Source organism: Falco rusticolus, chromosome Z (assembly GCF_015220075.1).
Source record: "Falco rusticolus isolate bFalRus1 chromosome Z, bFalRus1.pri, whole genome shotgun sequence".
Lineage (NCBI taxonomy): Eukaryota > Metazoa > Chordata > Aves > Falconiformes > Falconidae > Falco > Falco rusticolus.
In genome coordinates this window covers 73,364,220-73,386,568 of record NC_051210.1, presented here as the reverse complement: position 1 = coordinate 73,386,568, position 22,349 = coordinate 73,364,220, and the positions used below count along the sequence as shown (strand labels likewise).

The following is a 22,349-nucleotide window of genomic DNA, read 5'->3' as shown; positions in this document are numbered from 1 at the left end:
GCTACCCTGTCTTGTGATTTCATCCCACCCCTGGGGAGGATATGAGGGTTACCTCTGCTGGGACACTGCACTGCAGGCTTTGCCCAGCTTCCACCACAGCCAACACCAGACCTTCAGAAGGAGATAGGTTGCCCCCAGGTACCAGAGCTGTCAGTTCAGGCTGCTGGGGGGAGCTAGATCACGTCTCAGGGAGGCAGCATTCTTCAGGGTTCCTTGTCTTTGTTCCTTCTGCATGCTTGCAGGGACAGAAGCAGGTTTCAGACAGGAGTTCACACGTATTACAGTCTACCATCTGCTTCTCCAGGGTGTTGTGAGTAAGGTGTCCATAGGTGTGGTCAAACTGGCACTTGTCACCTGTGGGCAGTGGAAGGAAGTCCTGAGCAGCATGGGAAGGAGGCAGTGAAGGGTGGGTTGTGGGGCTGGGACCCAGAGCCTGGGACAACCTGGCCATGCAGCTCAGAGGCTGCAGGTCACTCACAAGGAAGGGCTCTGGGACTTTTAAACTTAGACTCACAAGTACTGGATGTCAAATCCAGCAGGAATGAGCCCCAAGAGCCCAGCCCTTCCCTTTGCACCTCAGTAGCTCCCAGGAGAATGGGGAAACTCTGCTTGAGGCTCCAGCCTTTCCTGCAAGGACACCACACTTGAGTTTGTTACATCGATGTAGACAAACGGTCTGCAGTGGTGGAGTAAGTCAAAACAGTAGAAAAAAAAAATCCAGAAAAGAAGCAACGTAAGCCCCTGTCCTGGCTTGGAGAGGCACCAAGCAGCCAGGGGTTGCACATGGGCTGTTTTAATTAACCTGTGAGAGTGGAGGATAGATGGCCAGGGCTGCTCACAAACTGCACAGAGCCAAGCTGTTCTCCCCACATGTGCTGCCTGGACCGAGTGGAGAAGGGGATTGTGCGCTAGCAAACAGCCCGCAGGTTGCTGAATCAGCTCCGGGGCAGGAGAGGGGATTTCCAGCTGATGCAGAGCTGCTTGCTGGGTGCCTGCTGCTGGGGCAGCCTTGGGTGCAGGGGAGGCATAGTGTGTTGGTTAGGGTGTCAGAGGCTTGGATGTGGGGTTGCTGCGATGGGGTTTGCGGCTGCTGAAGTCTTCTTTGGGATCATCCAGCTAAACTCAAGTTGGTCATGGTTGATGGCTGTCAGATAGCCTGTCCCAGTCAGGAACTTGTCATGGGGCACAAAGCCTGTGAAGCCTGCGAGGCCGGAAGGCATGCAGTTATATGTATGGGACAGTAGCTGCCAGCACTGCTGCTGTGGCTTGGTGGCTCTGCTGGTGTCCTGGTCCTGGAGGGTCATCTGCAGGATCCTGATGGGGATGTGGGACCACGAGGGGCAGGCTGAAGAGGGAGAGGAGCCATCTGGTGCTGCTGTGTCCTGAGATGACCCTGGTCAGAGGAAGCTTCTGGTCTGAGGAGAGTCTCCTGGTCTGAGAAGAACCTGCTTTAGCAGGGGGTTGGACTAGATGATCTCCAGAGGTCACTTCCAAGCCTGATCATTCTGTGATTCTCTGAGGGCAGCTCAGCCAGCCCCCTGACACAGGGACCTCAGCATCCTTTGGCATCCCTTCACCTGTGACAGAGCAGCAGAAAGGTGAGTGCTGTGAGGTGTGGGTGGTAATGGAGAGAGGGATTGATGCTGGCCCAGAGCCTTGTGAGCAGCTCCAGAGGAGGTGGGAACAGGTAAAATGGTCATGCTGCATGCATGACCCACCCTGGGTGCTTCCCTGAACCCAAACACAGCAACCCTTCACTAGCAAACAGTGCCTGTCCCTGGCCTTCTTACTGCACCAACTAAAGTCCCTTCCCAACCTCGTGGTGGTAGGCTGCCTGCCAGGGCCAGCCCCACGTCCTAGCAGGCACAGGGCAGTCGCCAGCCCCAGCACCAGTGCCACCCCAGCACCGGTGCCACCCCAGCACTGGTGCTCACCTTGCATGTGCTGAGGTGTAGAGCAAGGCCAGGGGTAGCTCTGGTCAAGCAGCAAGATGTATAGTCAGTCCTGCCCATCTCATGTCACCTGTCCAGGGTCCTGGAGCAGCAGCAGTGTCCTCCGTTCCTGTTCCTTGCAAGCAGCTTCTGGCCTCCTTGCAGATCACAGAGCAGGTCTTAGAAAAGAAGTGCTGGGCTCTGGGGATGAAGCCTGGGAGCAGAGCATCCAGCATGTGGGTAGCAAAGAGGAGCCCAGCTTTACGGTACGAGGGTCTGCTTTGGAGTGGTGGCCAGGGACTGTGGGATCCAGCAGCGGGGGAGGTAAAGGCATGAGGTGTCAGCATGGCTGGGAGGGGGATTAAGGGTGCAGTGGGAATCCAGATGTGCATGACAATCTGATGTGCCAGCTGAGAGACAGAGACCTGCTGGTGCCAAGTGCTAGAGGGTTCTGGCAGGTCCCCTTGGACCTTCTCTGCCCAGGTCATCAGGACCTGACTCACCTTCAAGGCAAAGGCTGTGACCATAGATGCCTGTCAGGGCTGAAGCAATGCTGGCAGCTCTCGGAGGCTGCTGTGGAAGACTGGGAAGTGAGGAGGCACCTGAGTGCCAGAGAACTGCCAGGCTGCCTTGGGGACAGGCTGGGAGAGCTATGGTGGGATGCAGGTGTGGGCAGGACAGGCTGGGACAGGTGGGAGAGAGATGCACATGGAGTCAGGACAGGGAAGGAGAGGTGGGATGAGGATGTGCACAAGGCAGAACAGGTGGGGAAAGATGGCACAAGGATGCACATGGAGTCAGAACAGGCAGCCCCAGCACGAGCACAAGGCCCTGGGAGTCTACAGCCACAGCAAAAGAGCTGTTTTCAGAGGCGGAACCCTATGGCTGAGCCAGGACATCACAAACAGTTTCTAAGGACAGACCTGCAAGGCCTGCCATCCAGGAAGGCTCATGGGAAAGCAGAGGGTGTCTCACTGAACAGACTCAGTAGCCACCAGTATTAGGCCTGGCAGAAACGTGTGACTGTCACATCACCACAACTGCATGGCATCTGACAGAGAACAAAGAAGCTACCACGTTAACACAGCAGCTTTTTAAGGCACTAAAAGCTGAGCAAGGGAGGGGAACACCAGTGTGATGGAAAATGGGCTCATGCTCTGCTGGGATTGACCCTTCTCTTGCAAGGGCTGCAGGCAGCACCGAACTTGAGGGCAGCAGAGGGGCCAACATCTATGCAAGGGAGCACAAAGCGCAAGTGGGAATATGTGTTTGAAGGAAAAGCCACATATTGGGGAAGGGAAGGGAATGCCTTTCCTTCTCACGCTCTTCCTGGCAGCCAGACCTGATGTTCAGCATGCCAGCATTCAGCAGGCAGTGACACATCCCCAGGTCCTGGAAGACTCAATGCAGCAGCCAGGCAGTACAGAGCAAGGGCTGCCCGGCTGGGGATAGCGCTGCAACCCAGCTTTGGGGCCAATCAAACCATGTATGAGCTTATATTAACTCCTGAGAGCTTGTGCGTTCTCAGAACAGCTTTCAGAGAGCCCAGCTGCAGCATAGCCTGGGGAGAGTTCAGCTCCCGAGGTGGTGGCTGTCCCAGCCTGGGGTCACAGGAGCTGCTTCCCAGTTCCCTGGTTGGTGTGACCACACTGGTGGCAGCATCTGAGGCAAGACCAGATGCTGGGGTGCAGGCCAGTTCCCTTTCAGCTGGAGGAAGGACAGTGTTGCAGTTGCGGCACCATCCTGGGACTTAGCACTGAAATCAGCATCTGCCATGCAGACTTCCTTCCTCGCCCCCTTTGCTGACTCCCTCTCCGCCTCAGTGCCCCCATCTGTACAATGAAACCCACAAGGTTTTCTCTGAATGAACTTCAGTGGTAGCATTGCCCATGAGTGGCTTTCTTGGCCCACAGCCCCTATTTCCCCTTGCTGCCATGCTCATGGGGCAAAAGCCAGTCTCTCTGCACCAGCGTCTGCACATGGTCCATGGGCAACAGTGCAGGAGGGATTTAAGTGAGGACAGCAAGGCAGGTACTGGTCCTGGAGAGCATCGTGCAGAGGAGTTGTGCATGTGGGTGCAAGCACTGACTTCCAGCTGTGGGCAGGAGGCCAGGAACAGGCAGGAGCCCTTTTTCTGCAACACCTGGCCCAAGCAATGGGGCCCCTGTTTTAGACGAGGGATGCACACCTCTTTGTACCACCGATACAAAGAGATACAAGCTTGCAAAGATTTAAGGTGGCCTTTCAAGGCTCCTGGTATCAAAAGATAGGGAGGGACAAGCAGGGCTACCTGCCAGGGCCAGAGGTTATTTGAAACACAGGCCCCTTCAAAGAAGTCATGTCTAGTCATGACAAAAAATAGTATCAGGCAGGTAAGATGTAAAAGCTCAATAAGACAAACAGAAACAAAACAAAAAAAAGAGCAAAGAAGAGCCGGCAGAAGCAGCCAGCAGTCCTTTTTGCAAAGATGTCAAGAGCTTTACATCTGCCACAAAGTCTGTAGGGTCAATAAGAGAGCATGTCCTCACAGTGAAGGAGTAACATCCCCCAGGGTGGCAAGACGGCTGCAAAGTGTGGCCCAAATGCCAGTGCACTGTGATGTTTGTGGCAAAATAGGACATATGCATGGCAGTATGCCTGGACCCTGGCATCACAGCAGGACATTGCTCTCTGCCTACACCCTGCCAAAATACGCCCTGCCCGTCCTCCTGGCTGTGCCAGATGTGGAGGGTGCACTCTGCGGCAGGGTGACACAGGGGAGGCAGTGGGACCTGCCAAACCCAGACGTCCAGGGACACCTGCATCCTGTCTTGCTGCAAACAAGCCAAAGCTGTCTTTGTGGCTTTTGGTTTGCCTTGTCTGAACAAAGCATGTAGCTGGTGGACCCACTGGGGACAGCGGCACTGGCTTGCAACACCCCTGATCCTCTGTGCAGCCCAGGTTACAATCAAGGCTGGATTTTTTTGATGTAAAGCAAAGGGAAGTGTGAAGAGTGAAAGAATGAGAGGGCTTCCTGGAAACTGCCTGGGCCACCCTTCCTCCACGGCTTTTGAAATTTCAGATGGAGTAATGAAGAGCTTGTGGAGATGCCATATACTGTTAACACAGGAACTGACAACCATTGTGCTAGGATTGATGCACAGAGGGACCAGGGATGTGATTTTTTTCAGTCTTTTTTAATTTATGGAATTTCCCTACTCATTTTCCAAAGATTCCTACTGATAAAGCTTGCTTTTGCAGCCCTTTGATTATTTTGTGAAAGACCCAGAATCACCAAGGAGCAAGGAGAGGTGATATCTGAGTTGCTGCTGTTGTTGGGGCAGGGAGCAGTTGCTTCCCCCCACCTCACAAACCTCCCACACTGAGGCAGAGCACAGCTACCTCCCAGCTGCCTCCCAGGATGTGCCCTGCTCTCTGTGGGTAAGCTTCACATCTGAGCAAAGTAAGTAAAAAGGTAGCTTACTGGGGCAGACCACTGGTCCTAACAGCTCTGTTGCAGAAAGAGATGAAACAGACCAGGGAGAAGAGGCCGAGACTGCCATTCTGAGCATAGGAAGGCACAAGGAAGGTGGCCAGGCAGATTCCAGCTCTGCCCCTGAGAGGCAAAAGACTGCTGGAGTATCTGCCCTCAGGCACCATAATTGCAGAAAAAAAAAGCCCGATGAGACTTCTAGCATGTTTCGCTCAGGGTCAGATTTTTGGGGTGGCTGGGGGAGTGCATGTGGAGAGGGTCACCCCACACTGTCCTGCTCGATGCTGCTGAATAAAGGTGTCATGGGGTGTACAAATCAAACAACGGATGTGCATCAGCCGAAATCAGAGCCTGACCCCAGCCTTGGGAGTATTGGGCCTTGCTGCAGACCACAGTAAAAAGGACGGCCATGACAAGGGGCTTCAGCCTTGCTGCAAAGCCTCAGAGAAGATTTCAGGGCTTGTTTTTCTACAGCTGTGTGTTTCAGCGGGGAAGTATGCCAAGCACAGCCAGCAAGGGCTGCTGGGTGGCTGGGGAAGCTGGAGCACAAGTTCATGAACTCCTGCCCTGTGCCACCTCTTGATGGTTGGGTCTGCTGCTGTGACCAGTGCCACCAGCCTCCAGCCACACAGTTTCACAAGCAGCCCCTTCCCTGCCCACTGCCATGGCTGTGCCACCTTCTCACCCTTTCATGGTCATTCCCACTCCCACCATGTGTTGGCAACACAACCTGCCACAACCCATGGGCTCCAGGTCCCCAGAGCTCTCATCAGCTTGTTCCTGAGCATCTGATCTCAGTCCAGTCTTGAGCATCCAGCCACTCCTGCCAAAACCTTGGCTTTCCTGCCCATGGCATGCACTGCCAGCTAACTAAATGCCACTGCACTTTAGAAGTCCTTTTTATCATGATTCTTATCAGACAGTAACAAGGTGGCAGTTGTCTGATGTAGTCTCTGCTTGACTTTACTGTGTGAGTATGGAAGCTACATCTTCCTGCAAAACCCCAGCCATGAACCAGCACACCTCACAAGTCCTTCTGGGACTGCTAAGATCTGTGCCAGGAAAGGAGGCAACCTAGCCATTGCAGCTAGTAATTGCTCTTGCCAGAAATCCTGAAAACTGTGGTTCTCAGACAAGATATCAGAAAACAGCTAGATTGCAAAAGGGATGTGAAGCTTCCTGGGTGCACAGAAGAGAACAAAAGCAACGCTGGCACTGGCAGAAGTTCCCTCTCCAATGAGGAAGCCTCTTGCACCATATGTGATTTCTCTGCGTGGCAGTTTCCTTTCTGTGCTTGCACTTCTTGCAATCAGACGTGTGTGCTGTTGAGGCAGCCAGAGGGTCTGAGACCTCAGTCCTGCCCTGGGAGCATAAGTAAACATGGCCCTGCGATGGACATTTCTCCTCCTCCTCACACCTCTGCTAGCAGCACAGGAGCAGGAAAACCCAGACCCCAACATCTCCGGAGAACCCCAGGAAACAGGTAAGAAGTGCTTTCTCCTCGCTCCGCTGAAGAGAAGGTTTCACTGTTCTGCTGCAGGTTTGCTGTGTACCTATACCATGTGCAGGATGCAATAGCTGCATCAGAGTGGACTGGAGCTGATGTCCATACCAGGACCCAAGAGACTCAGGCATTAGTTGGGTTGTGGTGGGGTAAGGCTCTGTTTGGGGGTGGAGGACAGCAAACCTCAGTGTGCTGGGAAAGCCTCTGCCAGGAATGAAATATTCCTCCACAAAGTGGGAAATGTCCCCTAGGAGCAAGAGGTGGTGGTCTCTCTTTGCACAGTGTGCAGATGCTCTGTCCTCACTGCAGTGGAGATGGGTGCTATTGCCCAGCAAAGATCTGAGGAGCCATGAGCTCAAGCCTGTGTGTCCAGGAGACCCTGGGAGCAGGAGTTATGATGTACTCCAGTTGCTCTTTAACAGGTTTCCTTGGTGCTGGAAGGCCAGGGCACCCCCAAAGCTCTTCTGGGCTCTTCCTACACAGGTTGCACACTTTCACCCCAGCAGAGTCAGTCTGTGGGTTCACGTTATCCGACCTCACAGGAGGCTGCACTGTCTGGGGTCTGAGTTGTGGTCCAGGGGCCGTGACCTTGTGTTGCTCTGCACATGCCTGAATCAGAGTATTTCTCTAAATCAGTCTTGCTGGAGCTAAGTGATGAAAATCATTAAACTAGCATCGAATTGTGTTGTCCTGTTCTGCTTCTGGGATGCATCTGAGCTGACACAGGCTAGAGAAACCTGCCAGTTAAGTGCCTTGGCTGTGATAGAGACCGGGGAATGGGACCAGGATCTTTAGTTGTTGATGTGAAATGACAGTAGGGTCTGTACTGTGTGATATGGGCCATAGAGGCTCATTCCCAGGGGAAATGTGTCCCTGGGGTTGCAGGGAGCATGAGCACAGCACACTGTCACTCAAAACACCAAGAGTGAAACGTGCAACAGAGGCTATCCTCCTTCCCAGAGTGGCTTCCCCTTTCCCAGATCCCCCACCGAAGCTGTCCTCCCAGGCTGGCACGTGCACTTGTGTCCAAGCATTGTGTGGCTTTCCAGCTTGTTTGCACGGTGCACACTAAGGCCATACCATGTGCACTGGAGTGCAGTGGGGACCTGGTGGCCAGCAGACTCTTGGCATCTTGGTCTGCACATCTTGGTCACCCAGATGCCCCTGGATGAGACTGGGGCTGCCAGCAGCAGAGATAGTATTGCTGAGTTTGCACATTGGTGTTTGTGAAAAGAGGAACCAAGCTACAAACATTTGCCAGCCCCACCCAGCAGAGCAGGCAGCCCTGCCTGTATCCTCAGCACACAGGTTCATCCCACCCAGGACCTGTGCAGAGGCCACCACATGGTAGATGGAGGGCCTTCTTTCACTGAGGGACAGGGCAAGGCTAGGATGGGGCAGGTTAGGGTGGAATGGGCCTCTGTGGGGCAGACAGTGGCAGTGGCGCAGTGTAAAGCTGTTGAACAGAGACTGGAGACACAGGGACAGGACATGACCCAGGAGTCCCCCTTCCCCAGGGTCCCTGAGCATCTCCTGTGACCCTGGCAGATGTTAGGGTACAATCAGGGAGGGGGAACAGTCAAGTGGGAACGGTGGACAAGCTGCTCCCACTGCACATTGCTGTACCCTTCCAGGCATTCCCTGCCATAGCAGAGCTGCGTCCCGGCGCTGGGCAGGGGGTGAGGGTGCATGCTGTGTGGCTGGAAGCCCAGGTAGGAGCAGAGCAGCTGCAGGCAGAGGATGTGGTTGGTACATGTGGTTCATGTGTGAGCCTGTGCAGTGCTGCTGCTCTGCTCAATCTATCATGGGGCCACCGTGCAATGAGCAGGGCTCATTGTCTCATTGTCCTATTGTCACCTTACTGTTTTGCAGTGCTGTTCTTATGGGGTTTTTCTCACCCCTGAGATGCTGCACCAGTACAAAAGCCTCATCCCATTACAGTCCCAGTGCACCTGTGAGGCAGGTTGAGAAGTTTCTATGGGATATTTTCCCTGCGGTCAAGGTCTGTGATCCAGGCTGTCCCTTGCCACTTTCTCATCAGCCTTGCCTGACATTGTGCAGCAATTTAGTAGCAGCTAACCAGAAGCCCTAACTAGAGGTGTAGCTGCAACACCTCATGGGTGCTTGGGTGCTTGGTAAAATAAGGCTACGCTTAATCTGAAAGGTTTTGTGCCAGTGGGACTCGAATTTCAAGCACTGCCTAGAGTGAATCCTGTGGGAAACACAAACCCTAAGAGATGCTGCAGAGGAGTGCCTTGGGGATTGACACCCTTGGAGCTGTGAACTGTGTGCTCCACCATGCTCCCACTTTACATTATAGATTCAGGAAACAAGTATTTCACCTCCTGTTCTTAAAACCCTGCCAGACGCCCTGTTGCATGGCAGAGCAGTACAGATTAAAGTGCCACCGTTTCCATGCTCTTCCCATGGTGCCTTGTTCAGTGACCTGCTTCACCATCTCCTTTCCCTGGCACTGCTCCCAAGCAGATCAGCCTGGAGGTCTCTCTGCCCCTTCCCCTCCCTAACACTGCCCATCCCTCTTAAAGATCCACTTGGAGCTTTGGTTGCTATTGAAGAGTACAGAGATGCTTTAAGACCCTAGGATGCCTCCTCGGTGGCTTGCAATACCACTCTCCACTGGTGGAAATGGTGGTTGCTTTTCTTAGCTCCTCTCAGTGAGCACGTGGCATCCAACACAGCGAGACTCCAGTGCACTTTGCTGTCATCTCTGTTAGCTGCTGGAGCTGCCATGGGAAAAGGGTTGAACTTTGCCTGCTGCTCCTTACATTTCACCTTCTCTTTTATGCTTTGTGTAGGGCACAATATAAGGCAAGAAAGTACATCTTTTGCTGGTAAGCAAAGGGCTGAACCCAGAAGCCTGACCTGAATTACCAGCATAGCTATTTCTCCTTTCTCCTGATGCTTCCCGGCATGTGCTTCTAGGGCATGCCAGCACTTTGCTTTGCCTGCCACTCATAACTCCCCTTGCAGCAGGGACAGGCAGTCCAGGTATTTCTGTACAGTGCTGCCTGTATTCATGGATATTAAGCAATACTAAGAAGGAGAGTATTCATTTAATAGTATCAATTTGGAAAAAAAAAAAAGTAACAGTTAATCTCTGACTGTATGAGGCAAACAAACTAACCTTCTGTTACCACTGCCTAGGCGTTCAGCATTCTCCATTTTGCAGCGAGCACACATTGCATATTATAAGAGGTGCCTGTCTGGTCACATCTACACGGTATTTTCCAATGAGAGGTGCCTGTTTGGTCACTTCTACACCATATTTTCCACACGGAAATTTCACTTGTGTCAGCCTCTTTCCTGCAGTTGGGGGTGGAGGGCCTGTGGGCGGCTTTCTGTGTACCATAGTGCAGGGTAAAAACCAGTGTTTGATGACTGTTTCTTTAGTCTCCCGGATGCTGTTAGTCCCTACAAGACTAGAAGCTGAGTGTTTCTTTCCCCTTTCTCTCTGCGCACCCTCCCTTCTTCAGCAGTGCCCTGTGCCCCCCCACAGAGGTGTGTGCATCCGTCTCCTTTGCACAGCATGGTGGACATCCAATACCCTCTGACTCACATGTGCCACAGCTCCCCGTGGCCACCACCAAAGCGCACAAACAGCCACCCTGGGCTACAGAAAAGGCCCCTTTGCTCTGAGGAGCTCTTTTTCCATGGCAAATGTTACAGAGTGATCGGGGAAGGAGTGTAAGAAAGGATGAGAACAGAGGTGTGTCCCCCACCCTGTGTGTCCAGACTGCACCCAGCAGTCATGGATTTTTCTCCCAGTGAGTCCCAAGTGGTAATCACGCGCCTGCTAGATTTGGGCTTATTGGAGAAGTGAGGTTGAGTTGGATTGTGTTCAGCAATGTTCTTGAGACAAAAACAGATGTGAACAGAGGGCATCTTCTCTTCCCCCTTCTGTGGGGAAGCAGAGACTTCTAGGCTTTTGCCTCAAACAGTCAACAGAAAAGTCACTGGGAAGGGCTCTGAGCAGCTGCAGATGCTTGAATGCACATGGTATCAATGCTGTGACAAGCTGCATGTCTTCAGCTCCTCTGCAGCAGCAGAGGTGCAAATAAGCCCTGGAGGTGTTGTGGGGGCACAGGTGCTGCTAGCAAAATGTTCTGTGTGCAGGAGGTCAGTAGGCTTTGGCAGCCTCTCAGCTTGCCTTGCTGGTGTACACAAACCCTTTGCAAGGCAACTGAGCTGATTTTGCCTTATCCATCCCTCTGTCAGACAGCATTAATTCCCAGGCTGATTTCTGAGGCTGGTGCACTCCCCTACAGCAGTGCTCTCTAGGCTCTGGCTCCTCTGAGGATGGGGATGAGCTGTGGGTTCTGCCTGTCTTATCTCTCCCACCCAGCCCTCACGCTCTGCCTGGCATGGTCCATGCCCAGCATGGGTCTGGGTGGTGTATCAGCCCCTGCTTGCCCCATGTGTGAGCATGACAGGGCCACATCTAGCAGGCCAAAGTGCACAGGGGAGCCTGTGGAGAAGAAAAAAGGGGGACGAATGACCACCCCCAGAGCTCAGAGGACCCAGAAAGGGAAGGATGAGTTGCAGAGGACAGGCATCCCACCGGTGCTTGCAAAGAACCCTGCGGGCACTGCCAGGTACAAGGAGGCAGCAAGAAGGTTTGCCTGTGGGACTGCTAGCTGGTGTAGTCCTTGTGCCTGAAAAGGCACATGTGGCCGTTGACACACCGCTGGCACACAGGCAGTCTCTGCAGAAGCACATTTCAGCCATCTGCCCTTGCCTGATGCCACACTGGAAACCACACTGGATCAGAGCAGACACAGACAGGACTGAGGAAGCCTGGGAGAAAAACTGCACCTCTGCCAGGCCCTTTTCTCCTGAAGAAAAGAAAAGGGAAAAGGTGCTGATGTCTCTGGAAAAGGTTTAGGGCTGATAAATGCCCAGGTTTAAGAGAATCGATTCACTGGAACTCTGACAAAGCAGGCCAGCCTAGTCAGAAATGTGTGGCTGTTGTTCCAGCTGAGTCCAGGGGATCTTTTCACACCTGCTTACAGCATAGGACTCTTACACAGCACCTGTTTACTTGTACTTCAGTGAACCAACCATAACTAAGGGAAAGGCTGAATCAATCCGAAGTGCCTGTCAGCAGTAATCAATATAATGCTGAATTACACCTAATTTCAGCATGCAAAAGCTTCACCTTTTAGTAAAAAAAAATCATTAACTTTAAACATTAAGGACGAATTCTCCTTTGTACTACAGTAAGTCTGCACTCTATTACACCTCTAAATCAGCAACCGTGAGATGTAGCATTACTCCCGGACTTGGTAAGGAAGCACCATACAAGGCCTCTTGAACCTTTAGAGAGATTTGTTCATGGTTTTATCAGGAGCAAATGCTTTGCTACATGAAGGGCACTAACAGTTTTGGTGTGAAGCTTAGGGAGGGCTGGGACCAAGGCAGAGCTCTGGCATACAGCTACAACCACCCCTGCCAGCAGAGCATCAGTGTTTGTAGATCACTGCCCCAGATATCTCTGGAAATCTGCACCCGTGTCACCAGGTTGCACACAAAGGAGAACTTCTGTTTTCCTCCTGGCTTCCTGCTCAGCACGTTGCCAAGCCCTGTGCTGCCAGTGGGGTTTGTGCCACTGCGGCGACTGTAACAGCTACCAGGTTGCATGGAAGCACATGGAAAAGGAGCAACAAGCCCCCTTTGCACTGAAGGTCAAGACTGGGGCAGTCTGGGAGGGCCAGCTGCTCATGAGCACTCACAGCCCCCTCAGCTCCTAGGGCTGTCTCCACTGGAGGGGTTTCATTCACCCAAACTGCTTCTTGCTCGGTCAGGCCCCACAAACCTGTTTTCAAGCAATGATTGTTCACGTTTCTGCTGTGACTGAAGCTGGAAGGATCCCCATCAACAAATAAACTTTGTACAGGCACGATTTTAAAGCCCTGAAATGCAAAACAAAGCACTAAAAATGCCTTCACAAGTAGCTCTCACTTGCCTGAAATAATTGCTTCTCCATTTGCCAATCTGGTGGTATTTTATTCCATTTATTTGGCAGGGACTTTATTGTGGCTGGGGTGATGCAGCTGTTGTGGTCTGTTGGCCTGCTGCATGAGGAGCGCAGGGCAGTCAGGGTTTCATGGTGAGTCCTAATGTCATTTGGGCGTGCTGGGAAGCAGAGCAAATTCACTGTGCCTGGCCTGGCTGCACCCCAGAAACTCGGGAGAAAATTTGGGTACTTACAGCAGAATTTGTTGGTTGAAAAGGGCTCGCAGAGAGGTACATTCCTTGTTACATGAAAACTGGTATCTGGTCAGAAGGTAGAGACCAGGTTAGTGCCATGCAGAGAGAAAGCAGCACTCCTGTCTAGCAGCTAACGGAAAGTGAAAATTTACTTCCATCAGCTGCCCAATCTACGTGGTGAAAAATGCAACTAAACATACAGCTGGTTAAATATGTACCTGCAGTTCCTGTCAAGTCTTTTCTGCCTACCCAGATGTGGGGGTGTTGCCCCTCCTGAGTGAGAATGGAAGAATATGAGACAGGAGGTACCCAGCCCTTGGAGCGAGGGGCTATTTTGGGCAAGAGATAGAGAGGAAAAAAGAAGTGTAACTGACAGAGCTAAAGCAAATTGGCAACTTGAGCAGGCTTTTCGCTGCAAATAAGCACGAACGTGGGTGTGAGCAGGTAGTGCCCAGCAGGATGGCAGGAATGCAGGTGAGCAATAAGATAAGGGGAGTGTGGTGATGCTGGTGTTCTAGTGTAAGGGATTGCAGCCTCATGAGTGCTGCCTGCCAGCAAGCAGACAGTTGTAGAGAGATGTGCAGCTGAAGAGGGCTGTGTCATCCTATTTTAGGGGAGGCCACCTGCTACCCTGATACCTTCTCATGCACCTGGTTTGTGCTGGGTGAGCAAATCTAGGGGACATGCCTACCAAGGCACAACAAAGCAGTCCCGTGTTGGGTGAAGTGCAGAGAAAAGGCTGGGTGCATGGGGTGGGGTGTGAGCTTTGTGGCCAGTGCTGTGAATTTACATGTGGAGGTCTGAGGACAGGCTGCTGGCAGCTGCCTCGAGGGCCAGAGGTGGGAGGGTGAGCAATGCCAGCATAGACCCTCTGGCTCTGGCTCTCCCCCAGCTCCTGTCTCTGGGGGACAGAGCGAGGGGAGAGCAGCAGCCGCCGCGCTGCTGGATCCCTCTGGCCGGGACCCCTCCACAGCACCTGTGTGGGCAGGAGGGCCACCGGGTAACCCGCCCGCTCCGCACCTGAGGGTGCAAGGAGTATTAATGTCCCTGGGGTCCAGGGCCGCATCCTGGGAGGTGCCCATCTCTGCCGCCCCTCTGAAGGGAGGGGGACCAGCAGCCCTCTGTATGGGGCCTCCTCCCCCCCGAGGACACTGCTGAGCCCAGCGGTGCTCGGGGCTCTCCCTCACAGCCTTTGCACACAGGAAGGTGTGAAGTTCCCTCCGACTGGGACCCCAGGCTGCAGTTCACCCCGGAGCAGAGCAGCTACGCCTTGAACGATTCGGTGCAGCTGAGCTGTGCTGGGGAGTATGTGCCATCGGTCCCCCACATCAGATGCGTTTCCAGAGGGATGCAGGCCTTGTGGAACGGGACTGCTACCTGCAAGGGTAAGCATAGCCCCCATCACCCTGACCCGGGGTCCTGCCCTGGGGGCAGACCCCCCGTGACATGGTCGTGCTCCAGCCTCACCTGGTGACAGGCCAGCAGCGGGAGATGCAGACGCTTTGGCTTTCTCCACTGTCCTGGCAGTGTCCGGGCATCTTCTATCTCAGTCCCTTGCTGCGGGCAGCTGCCGGGTCTGTGCTCCTGGGGAGGGGTTCCAAGGGGGAAGCCTTGCTGGCCAGCGTCTTCTGGCTCCAGATGGAGAGCTGCAGCTGCGAGGCTGGGAGGAGGAGGAGGAGCAGTTAGAGGGCTGCAGCTTGAGGCTTCGGCTCTTTGAGCTGCGCGAGAGTCCCGTGTTCCCCTGGGAAGCCTCTCTGAGGGTTGGGTGAGCTCTGGTGGGGGAGGCTGTCAGTGCTGCACTGTTCAGCTGGACACGAGGGGGGCCAAGAGAACAGGGTGTCAAGCACCCCATGCGTAGCTGGAACCCAGGGAAGGCTTGGGAGTCCTGGAGATAGGGGTGATGACAAGCCCTGTGCCCCTGGACAGTGCCTGCACACGCGGTGCTCCCAGAGGCGCTCCCTCGGCTCTGTGTCAGGGTGAGTGGTCAGAGTCATGGGGAGGAGAGAGCTGTCCCAAGCCTCCTCTTGTCACCTCCCCAAAATACCCCTCACCCAATCTTACCTCTGATGGACACATGCCAACGGCCTGTTTGGTGGGACCCAAGACCCCAGAGGGCACCAGTGCTTGGGCATGACAAACAGAATGAGGAAGTGACTCTGAGCTGCAGCGGTGGTTTCCAGCCACCCTTCACCCACGTCCAACGTGCAGGGGAGCTCAGCCACTGAACTACTCTGCATCTGTAAATGGAGATGCGTGGCTCAGGAGGAAAAGCAGTGATGCCGGGGTCCCCATTCGGGGAAACATAGTGTACATGGGTAAGCAGGGTGTCAGGAGGTGCCTCCTAAGGAGCTTCTGTGGTCAAATCCCACCCCATTCATCCATCTCTGAGCACTGACCATCACCACTGTGGACAGGGATGCGCTTCTGATGCCTGATCAGGGCCACTCAGATCTCCCTGTTTCTGATACCTGGGACCTTTCCTCAACTGAATTCTGGCACATCCTCATCCACCACCTTCCTGGTCAGGCCCCAGCCCTGGCTGACCCTCACCCACAAGGAGAGCTCCATCCTAACAAGCCCCACTGAGGGGTCACATCCTGTCAGATGGGTGCGTCACCTTCCCTCTCCCTTCAGGGACCAGAGGAATTGCTGGGGATTGCTGATACCCCACCACCTACCCCTGACCCTCCTCAAAACATCCTGACCCAACTAACACCCACCTTCACCTCTACCAGAAATGTGCCAAAGGCCCCGCTGGGACTCAAGACTCCGACTGGTACCAGACCAAGAGAATTACAGGAAGAACGAAGAAGTGATGCTGAGTTGCACTGATGGTTTCCAGCCAACCTTCACCCATGTCAAATGTGCGAGGGAAGTGCAGTCCATCAGTCACGGGAAACCTGTATACAGAGAGGTTTGGAATGGAAGGGACAGCAGAGGCAGATGGATCCGCATTCGATCCAGCGTGGAGTGCATTGGTAAGGGAGGCATCAGGAGCTCTCCTGACTGCCCCACTTTAACATAGTCTGAATGACTTTTGATACCTCACCACCTACCCCTGACTCTCCTCAAAACATCCCACTCCAACTAACACCCACTTGCATCTCTTCCAGAAATGTGCCAAAGGCCCCGGTTTGACCAAAGACTCCAACTGGCACCAGACCAGGAGAATTACCAAAAGGAGGAAGAAGTGATGCTGAGCTGTCCTGAGGGTTTCCAGCCGTCCTTCACCAAAATCAAATGTTTGAGCAAAGTCCAGGTCACGAGTTATAGGAGACCTGTATACAGACACCCATGGTTTGGAAGGGACGTCAGAGGTGACTGGATCCCCATTCAGTCCGGTGTGGAGTGCATCGGTAAGGGTGGCATCAGGAGCAGATTGGTCATCTACTAGGGCAGGATACTGCGAATGTGTCTGGGTGAGAGTCAGCATGGGAATGTCATGATTTTCCCTTGAGGCCAGTGCTGTTTGGTTTGATGACTGTGAAAGCAGGTCCTGCAAGGGCAGGATGAAATGTGTCCCATTGTGCTCTCCCATGGCACCAAACGATGACCACAGTCACACACCTCAAAGGGTGCAATGAGAGTGGTGATGCAGCCCAGCTGGGGACACACTGTCCTCCGCTTCTGTTACCCCCACCATGTCCTGATGATTGAATGAATGGAGGCAAGTTGTCTTACTGGGAGAATTGTCCCAAAAGATCACATCCAGCTTCTGGGAGCACCATGACCCCAGACTCCTCCTGCTCCCCTTCCAGAGAGCTGGAGTGACCAGTTTAACTCTCTCTTTCTCTCCCACCCCACTGGTGAGGAGCAGGGCTGTCTGACCGCAGCACCCTTGCAAGGCTGGGGGGGGAAGGGAAGGGAGTGACCCTCTCACAATGTTTCCTTCACAGAGGTCTTCCAGGTTGTCCCTGGGACCTTGGAGATTTCAAGCACCAGCATCAAACTGAACTGGACCTGCCGGCTCCCTGACACCTGCCAGCACATGCGGGTGTGGGTGCACTGGGGGTGCTGTGGGAAAGACAGGATTGGGCTGGATGGTTGGGGGTGGCTCATGCCCTGCACCAAGCCAGTTTGCCAGTCATTCCCTGGAGGTTGCAGGCATGAATCAGGTATGAATTCATGCATTGTGAATCAGGGGAATGGTCTTCAGGGAGCAGGATGACAGCTGTCTGTGCACGTCCTGTCCCCAGGTGTGCCCAAGGAACACTGTGCCTGCTGAGAGCAGAGCAAAAGGGAAATTGCTGGCTGGCTGGGCCTGGGCGTGGGCAGCAGCTGGGTGCCTGTGCGTGGGGTAGGTCGCAGCTGTGTGACAGTGAGACACAGCTTCTGGGTACTCAGCTGGACATCTCTTGCCTTCTGCAGTCCGGGTTTTTTGAGAGCAAAGCCTGATGCTAAGTGGCTTGTTCACCAGCATGTCTGTACTTCTTCATGGCTGTTCAGAAGATGGTCTGAATCTTGTGAGATCCTTTCTCTGCCCCTTTGGGAGAAATGAGATTGTGTTTTAAGCACTTTGATGCCTCTCAGAGTACCTTGTAGAGGCTGGAATTGGGAAGTGCTCCTTCCCAGGTACCAGCATCCTTGCCTGTAGGAACCACTGCCATAAAGCCTCCCCCCAGATCACTCAGCAAACTCCTGGGACAGGCTGTGGCTGCTCAGCCCAGAGGATGGTGAATGTGGTGAGGAAGGGGTGTGGAGGAGGAGCAGGGCTTGTGCCAGGGAAAAAGGGCCGGAGCTGTGGTAAAGCAGAGGGTGTGAATGGAGAAGGCATTGCTCATCTGCATGTCCCACTGCATGGTGGCGTGGGGCAGGAGGACAGTAGCTGAGGGACTGACTGAGCCAGCACAGGGACCCCAGAAGTGTAACAGGGACATCTCTGAACCCTGTGGTAGTGATGAACCATGGCTGGAGAGACATCCGCCCCAGCAGGACTGATGGTGCCATGGCCCATCAAGGGCAACCTGAGCTGGGGTGGGTGACATGTCTGAATGAGTGGTCAGAGGGTGTCTTCTAGTGCAGGGGTGATTTTCCTGGGAAGCTCCCTCGTGTGGGCTATGGAGGAGGTAATATAGTGTCACTGGACACAAGGATGGATGGGGCAGATTCATGGATGAGTGATCATTGACGCTTCAGGTATACAATGAGAGCCCCATTACAGCAAGCCTTGCCTGTGGGTCGCATCCTGGCAGATGGATGGCATCTTCCCTCTCCCTTCAGGGGCTGGAGGGATTGCTGGGGAATTCTCTTCCACCAGTCACCCATGCATCACCTCATCATCTCCCAGCCCAGCTAACACCCACTTTCACCTCTACCAGAAATGTGCCAAAGGCCCCGCTGGGACTCAAGACTCCGACTGATACCAGACCAAGAGAATTACAGGAAGAACGAAGAAGTGATGCTGAGTTGCACTGATGGTTTCCAGTCAACCTTCACCCATGTCAAATGTGCGAGGGAAGTGCAGTCCATCAGTCACAGGAAACCTGTATACAGAGAGGTTTGGAATGGAAGGGACAGCAGAGGCAGGTGGATCCGCATTCGATCCAGCGTGGAGTGCATTGGTAAGGGAGGCATCAGGAGCTCTCCTGACTGCCCCACTCTGCCCTTCTTGAGCTGTCCTCCAGCTGTACCTGCACGGGAGGTTCCAGGCTGTCTGCCTGCCTGGGGAAATGGTATATGCTGCTCAAAGCGGTGTTGAGGCAGCCCCTGAGCCCACCCTGAGTCCAGCCTGTGGTTCACCAGTGGGTGGGATGTTCTTGCTGCAGGTGTGAGAGATAAGGGTTTTCTTGAGGGCTTCTGGCAAGATGGTACGCACAAGGGAGAGAGGCATGAGAGGGCTTTGTGTGGTCTGTGTGGTATCACAGTTGGGTGAGGGGGATCAGAGGGCTCTGCTGCCTGTTTCCTCTCAGACTGCGCAGCTGTGAGTACCACAGCTTGCTCCCTGTGGGTTGGTACCCTTCAGGCTCTGAGTCGTGGTGGCTACAGGCTTGGCACCATCTTCTCACAGCGTGGGGCACTGAGGTCCCCTCCAAGGGAGAACAGGACAACAATGGGCTGATTAGGAAAACAGCTGAGGGGTCCCATAATTTTTGAAAACAATAGCCTTCTGCTGCTCTCCAGCTCAGCAAGTGCCCTGAGACCTGGGCCACAGCAAGAGGGCTTGGAACTGGTTCACTGCAGGAGACTGTGAACGTGGATGGTGTGGAGAGGTCTGTGGGAGGGGGAGGGGATGCTTCTTCTGTGACTCCCCCTGGGGCCAGGTTCATGCCATAGCCCAAGATTTTAGGGTGTCCCATCTGGTTCCCATGGGTGTTTTGCTGACTTCATGTGGCAGGTTCATAGAATGACAGAATCATTTAGGTTGGAAATAACTTTTGAGATCATCAGGTCCAATCATTAACCCAGGACTGCCAGGTCCATCACTTAAACTATGTCCCTAAGCACTGCATCTGCATATTTTTTAAACATCTCCAGGGTTGGTGATTCCACCACCTCCCAGGCAGCCTGTCCCAGTGCTCCACCACCCTGTCAGTGACAACGTTTTTCCCGACACCCAACCTAAACCTCCCCGGCACAGACTGAGGCCGTCTCCTCTTGCCCTGTCACTTGTCACCTGGGAGAAGAGACCGACCCCCCTGCCTACACCCTCCTGTCAGGCAGCTGCAGGGAGCCACAAGGTGCCCCCGAGCCTCCTCCTCTCCAGGCTGACCCCCCCCAGTTCCCCCAGCCGCTCCCCACCAGCCCTGTGCCCCAGCCCCGGCACCAGCCCCCTGCCCGTCTCTGGACACGCTGCAGCCCCTCTGCGTCCCCCTGGCAGTGAGGGGCCCAACCTGAACACAGGAGTCGAGGGGCGGCCTCGCCAGTGCCCAGTGCAGGGGGACAGCACTGCCCTGGCCCTGCTGGCCACGCCGTTCCCGGCACCAGCCAGGATGCTGCTGGCCTCCTTGGCCACCTGGGCACACGGGGGGCTCATGCCCAGCCGGCTGCCGACCAGCCCCCCCCAGCCCTTTTCTGATGGGTACCTTTCCAGCGTTCCTAGGGCTTGAAATAGCCCTGCCTTCTTAGATGCCACAAGGCACCAGGGTCAAATGTTGCTCCATCAGTCACTGTGTGAGCTTTGTGCATAGTATGAGCCCCTCATGGGTGCTCCAGTCCCTTGAGCTCCTGTACTCCTGGCCTTTCATGGGGGAAGCAGCTTGGGGCCCTTTTTCCCCTCATGCTCTTCCTGGGTATGCGGTGCATGAGGGCTGTTCTGTACGGTGTCCTAGAGCACCATCTCTCACTACACTTGTCAGGGAAAATGAACCTTTCTCCTGGGGTCTATGCAGAGCAGGAAAGGGCTAGGTCTTTCTAAGAGCTGCATCTATTGGACTGTAGAGATGCTGGGACCCACAGACCCCTCCATTTTGATCCAGTGGGGAAAACTACCTTGAGCAATAGTAGTCCACACATTTACCCACATTCCTTTCTGTCCAGACTTCTGCTCCCCTTCCGGAGAGCTGGAGTGACCAGTTTAACTCTCTCTTTCTCTCCCACCCCACTGGTGAGGAGCAGGGCTGTCTGACCGCAGCACCCTTGCAAGGCTGGGAGGGGAAGGGAAGGGAGTGACCCTCTCACAATGTTTCCTTCACAGAGGTCTTCCAGGTTGTCCCTGGGACCTTGGAGATTTCAAGCACCAGCATCAAACTGAACTGGACCTGCAGGCTCCCTGACACCTGCCAGCACATGCGGGCGACCTGCCGTCTTGCAGGGCCTTCCCCCCGTCCCTGTGAAGCTGAGGAAGTGGAGGGAGAGGAGATGCTACATGGCCAGGAGGGAACATTCATCTGCCCCCCTCTGCAGCCCTTCACTGACTACACTGTCACCATCTCACTGCCGCCCAGCACAATTCTTTTCAAGTGGTTGGTCAGGACAGAGGAAACCGGTATGTGCACAAGGGTTAGAAGAGAAGGGATGATCATGGGCTGTGCCACACGATAACAGATAACAGAGGTAGATAATGTCCCCTTTGCCCAGCAGTTCAGCATGATCATCCACTCCCTGCAGCGATGGTCCTGGAATCAGGGCTGCTTGAATCCTGTGGACTGTAGGGGAGCCCCCCGAGCACAGCATACCCCCTCCTCACTCTCCCCCTCCTCACCACACTATTGCTTTTCTTGCTGTGGTGGCACATGCAGCCTTTGTGAGGGACAAACCCTGTGTGAGGTGTCCCTTTGCAGCCTGTCCCCTGAGCCAGGAGCTGCCTGCACCCTGCTCTGGGCTCAGCCCTTCCCCACCAGCCCCGTGTGTGACCCCATCCTCCTGTGCTTCCAGTGCCGGACAAACCAAAGAAGCTGAGGCTGAGTCCGAACACGGGGTCTCTCAGGTGGAAGGCGCTGCCCCCCTGCAAAGGGGAGATCATCGGATACCAGGTACCAGGTGTGGTCTCCTTCACCTTGCCAGGCACCTCCTTGCCTGGAGCTCCATGAAGGCAGCCTGAGGAGAGTAAAGAAGGGAAAGCCATAATGACCTGTGAGATGAAAGACAAGTTGAGGGCTCCTCTTGTGGGGGATATCACAACAGTGCCTGAGGTGTTGCAATACCATAGCTGGCCTTGGGCTCATGACACGTATACACACCTCTTCCAAAGAGCAGCCTCCCTCTTGCCCTCAGCTCTTCACAGAGGCTTGGTCCTTTGCTCACGGAGGCAGCCACTGTGACATCTTGAGTGTTGGCTCCAGGTTCCTCCTCTCCTCCTCCTTGTCTGCTTTGTGGAGCCTTCCACGGCTGGGGCAGGCGCAGGGAAGGGGAGGCTGGCGCAGGGCTTTGCTCCGTCTCGGTGCGCTGTGGGCAGGTTCCCAGCGGGCGGGTCGGGGCTGCTGCCCTCCAGCTCTGTCCCCTGTCCCCAGCTGAACATCACGGCCAGGAGCGCGCGGGACGGCGGCTTGCTGCAGATGGAGCGGCTGCGGCTGAGCCGCTCGGTCACCGAGCACCCGCTGCCTGGGCACGGCCTCGGCCACAGCTACACGGCGACGCTACAGGGAGTCACGGCCATCGGAGCCGGGGCTGCGTCGCTGTGGGAGTTTCAGCCCGACGGCTTGGGTAAGGCCCGCTGTGTTCCAGACCCTCGGGGTGGCCCTGGCGTGTGCCCCGGCTGAGGCGGCTCTCTGTCCCCAGCCCGGTGGGCTCCTGGCCGCTGCGGACGAGCGGGGGCACAGGGGAGCTGTGCTCCACG

At 54.7% G+C, this 22,349-nt stretch overlaps 1 protein-coding gene across 4 annotated transcripts in view; it reads left to right on the top strand.

Annotated features, from left to right (window-relative positions):
* The first annotated feature begins 6,692 nt into the window (after positions 1–6,692).
* Positions 6,693–22,349, top strand: part of LOC119141655 (receptor-type tyrosine-protein phosphatase kappa-like) — a 28,105-nt gene continuing 12,448 nt past the window's right edge. Inside the window, exons 1-8 of one of the 4 annotated variants that reach the window (XM_037374154.1) lie at positions 6,693–6,886; positions 14,338–14,520; positions 15,871–16,113; positions 16,249–16,491; positions 18,454–18,696; positions 20,769–21,059; positions 21,449–21,546; positions 22,024–22,216. In XM_037374154.1, coding sequence (XP_037230051.1) covers positions 6,784–6,886; positions 14,338–14,520; positions 15,871–16,113; positions 16,249–16,491; positions 18,454–18,696; positions 20,769–21,059; positions 21,449–21,546; positions 22,024–22,216 — 1,597 coding nt within the window. In that variant the 5' untranslated portion in view covers positions 6,693–6,783. Of the gene's footprint in view, positions 6,887–14,337; positions 14,521–15,870; positions 16,114–16,248; positions 16,492–17,042; positions 17,130–18,453; positions 18,697–20,768; positions 21,060–21,448; positions 21,547–22,023; positions 22,217–22,349 lie in introns of those variants that run through there. The other 3 variants (XM_037374156.1, XM_037374155.1, XM_037374157.1) reach the window with 3 other exon arrangements.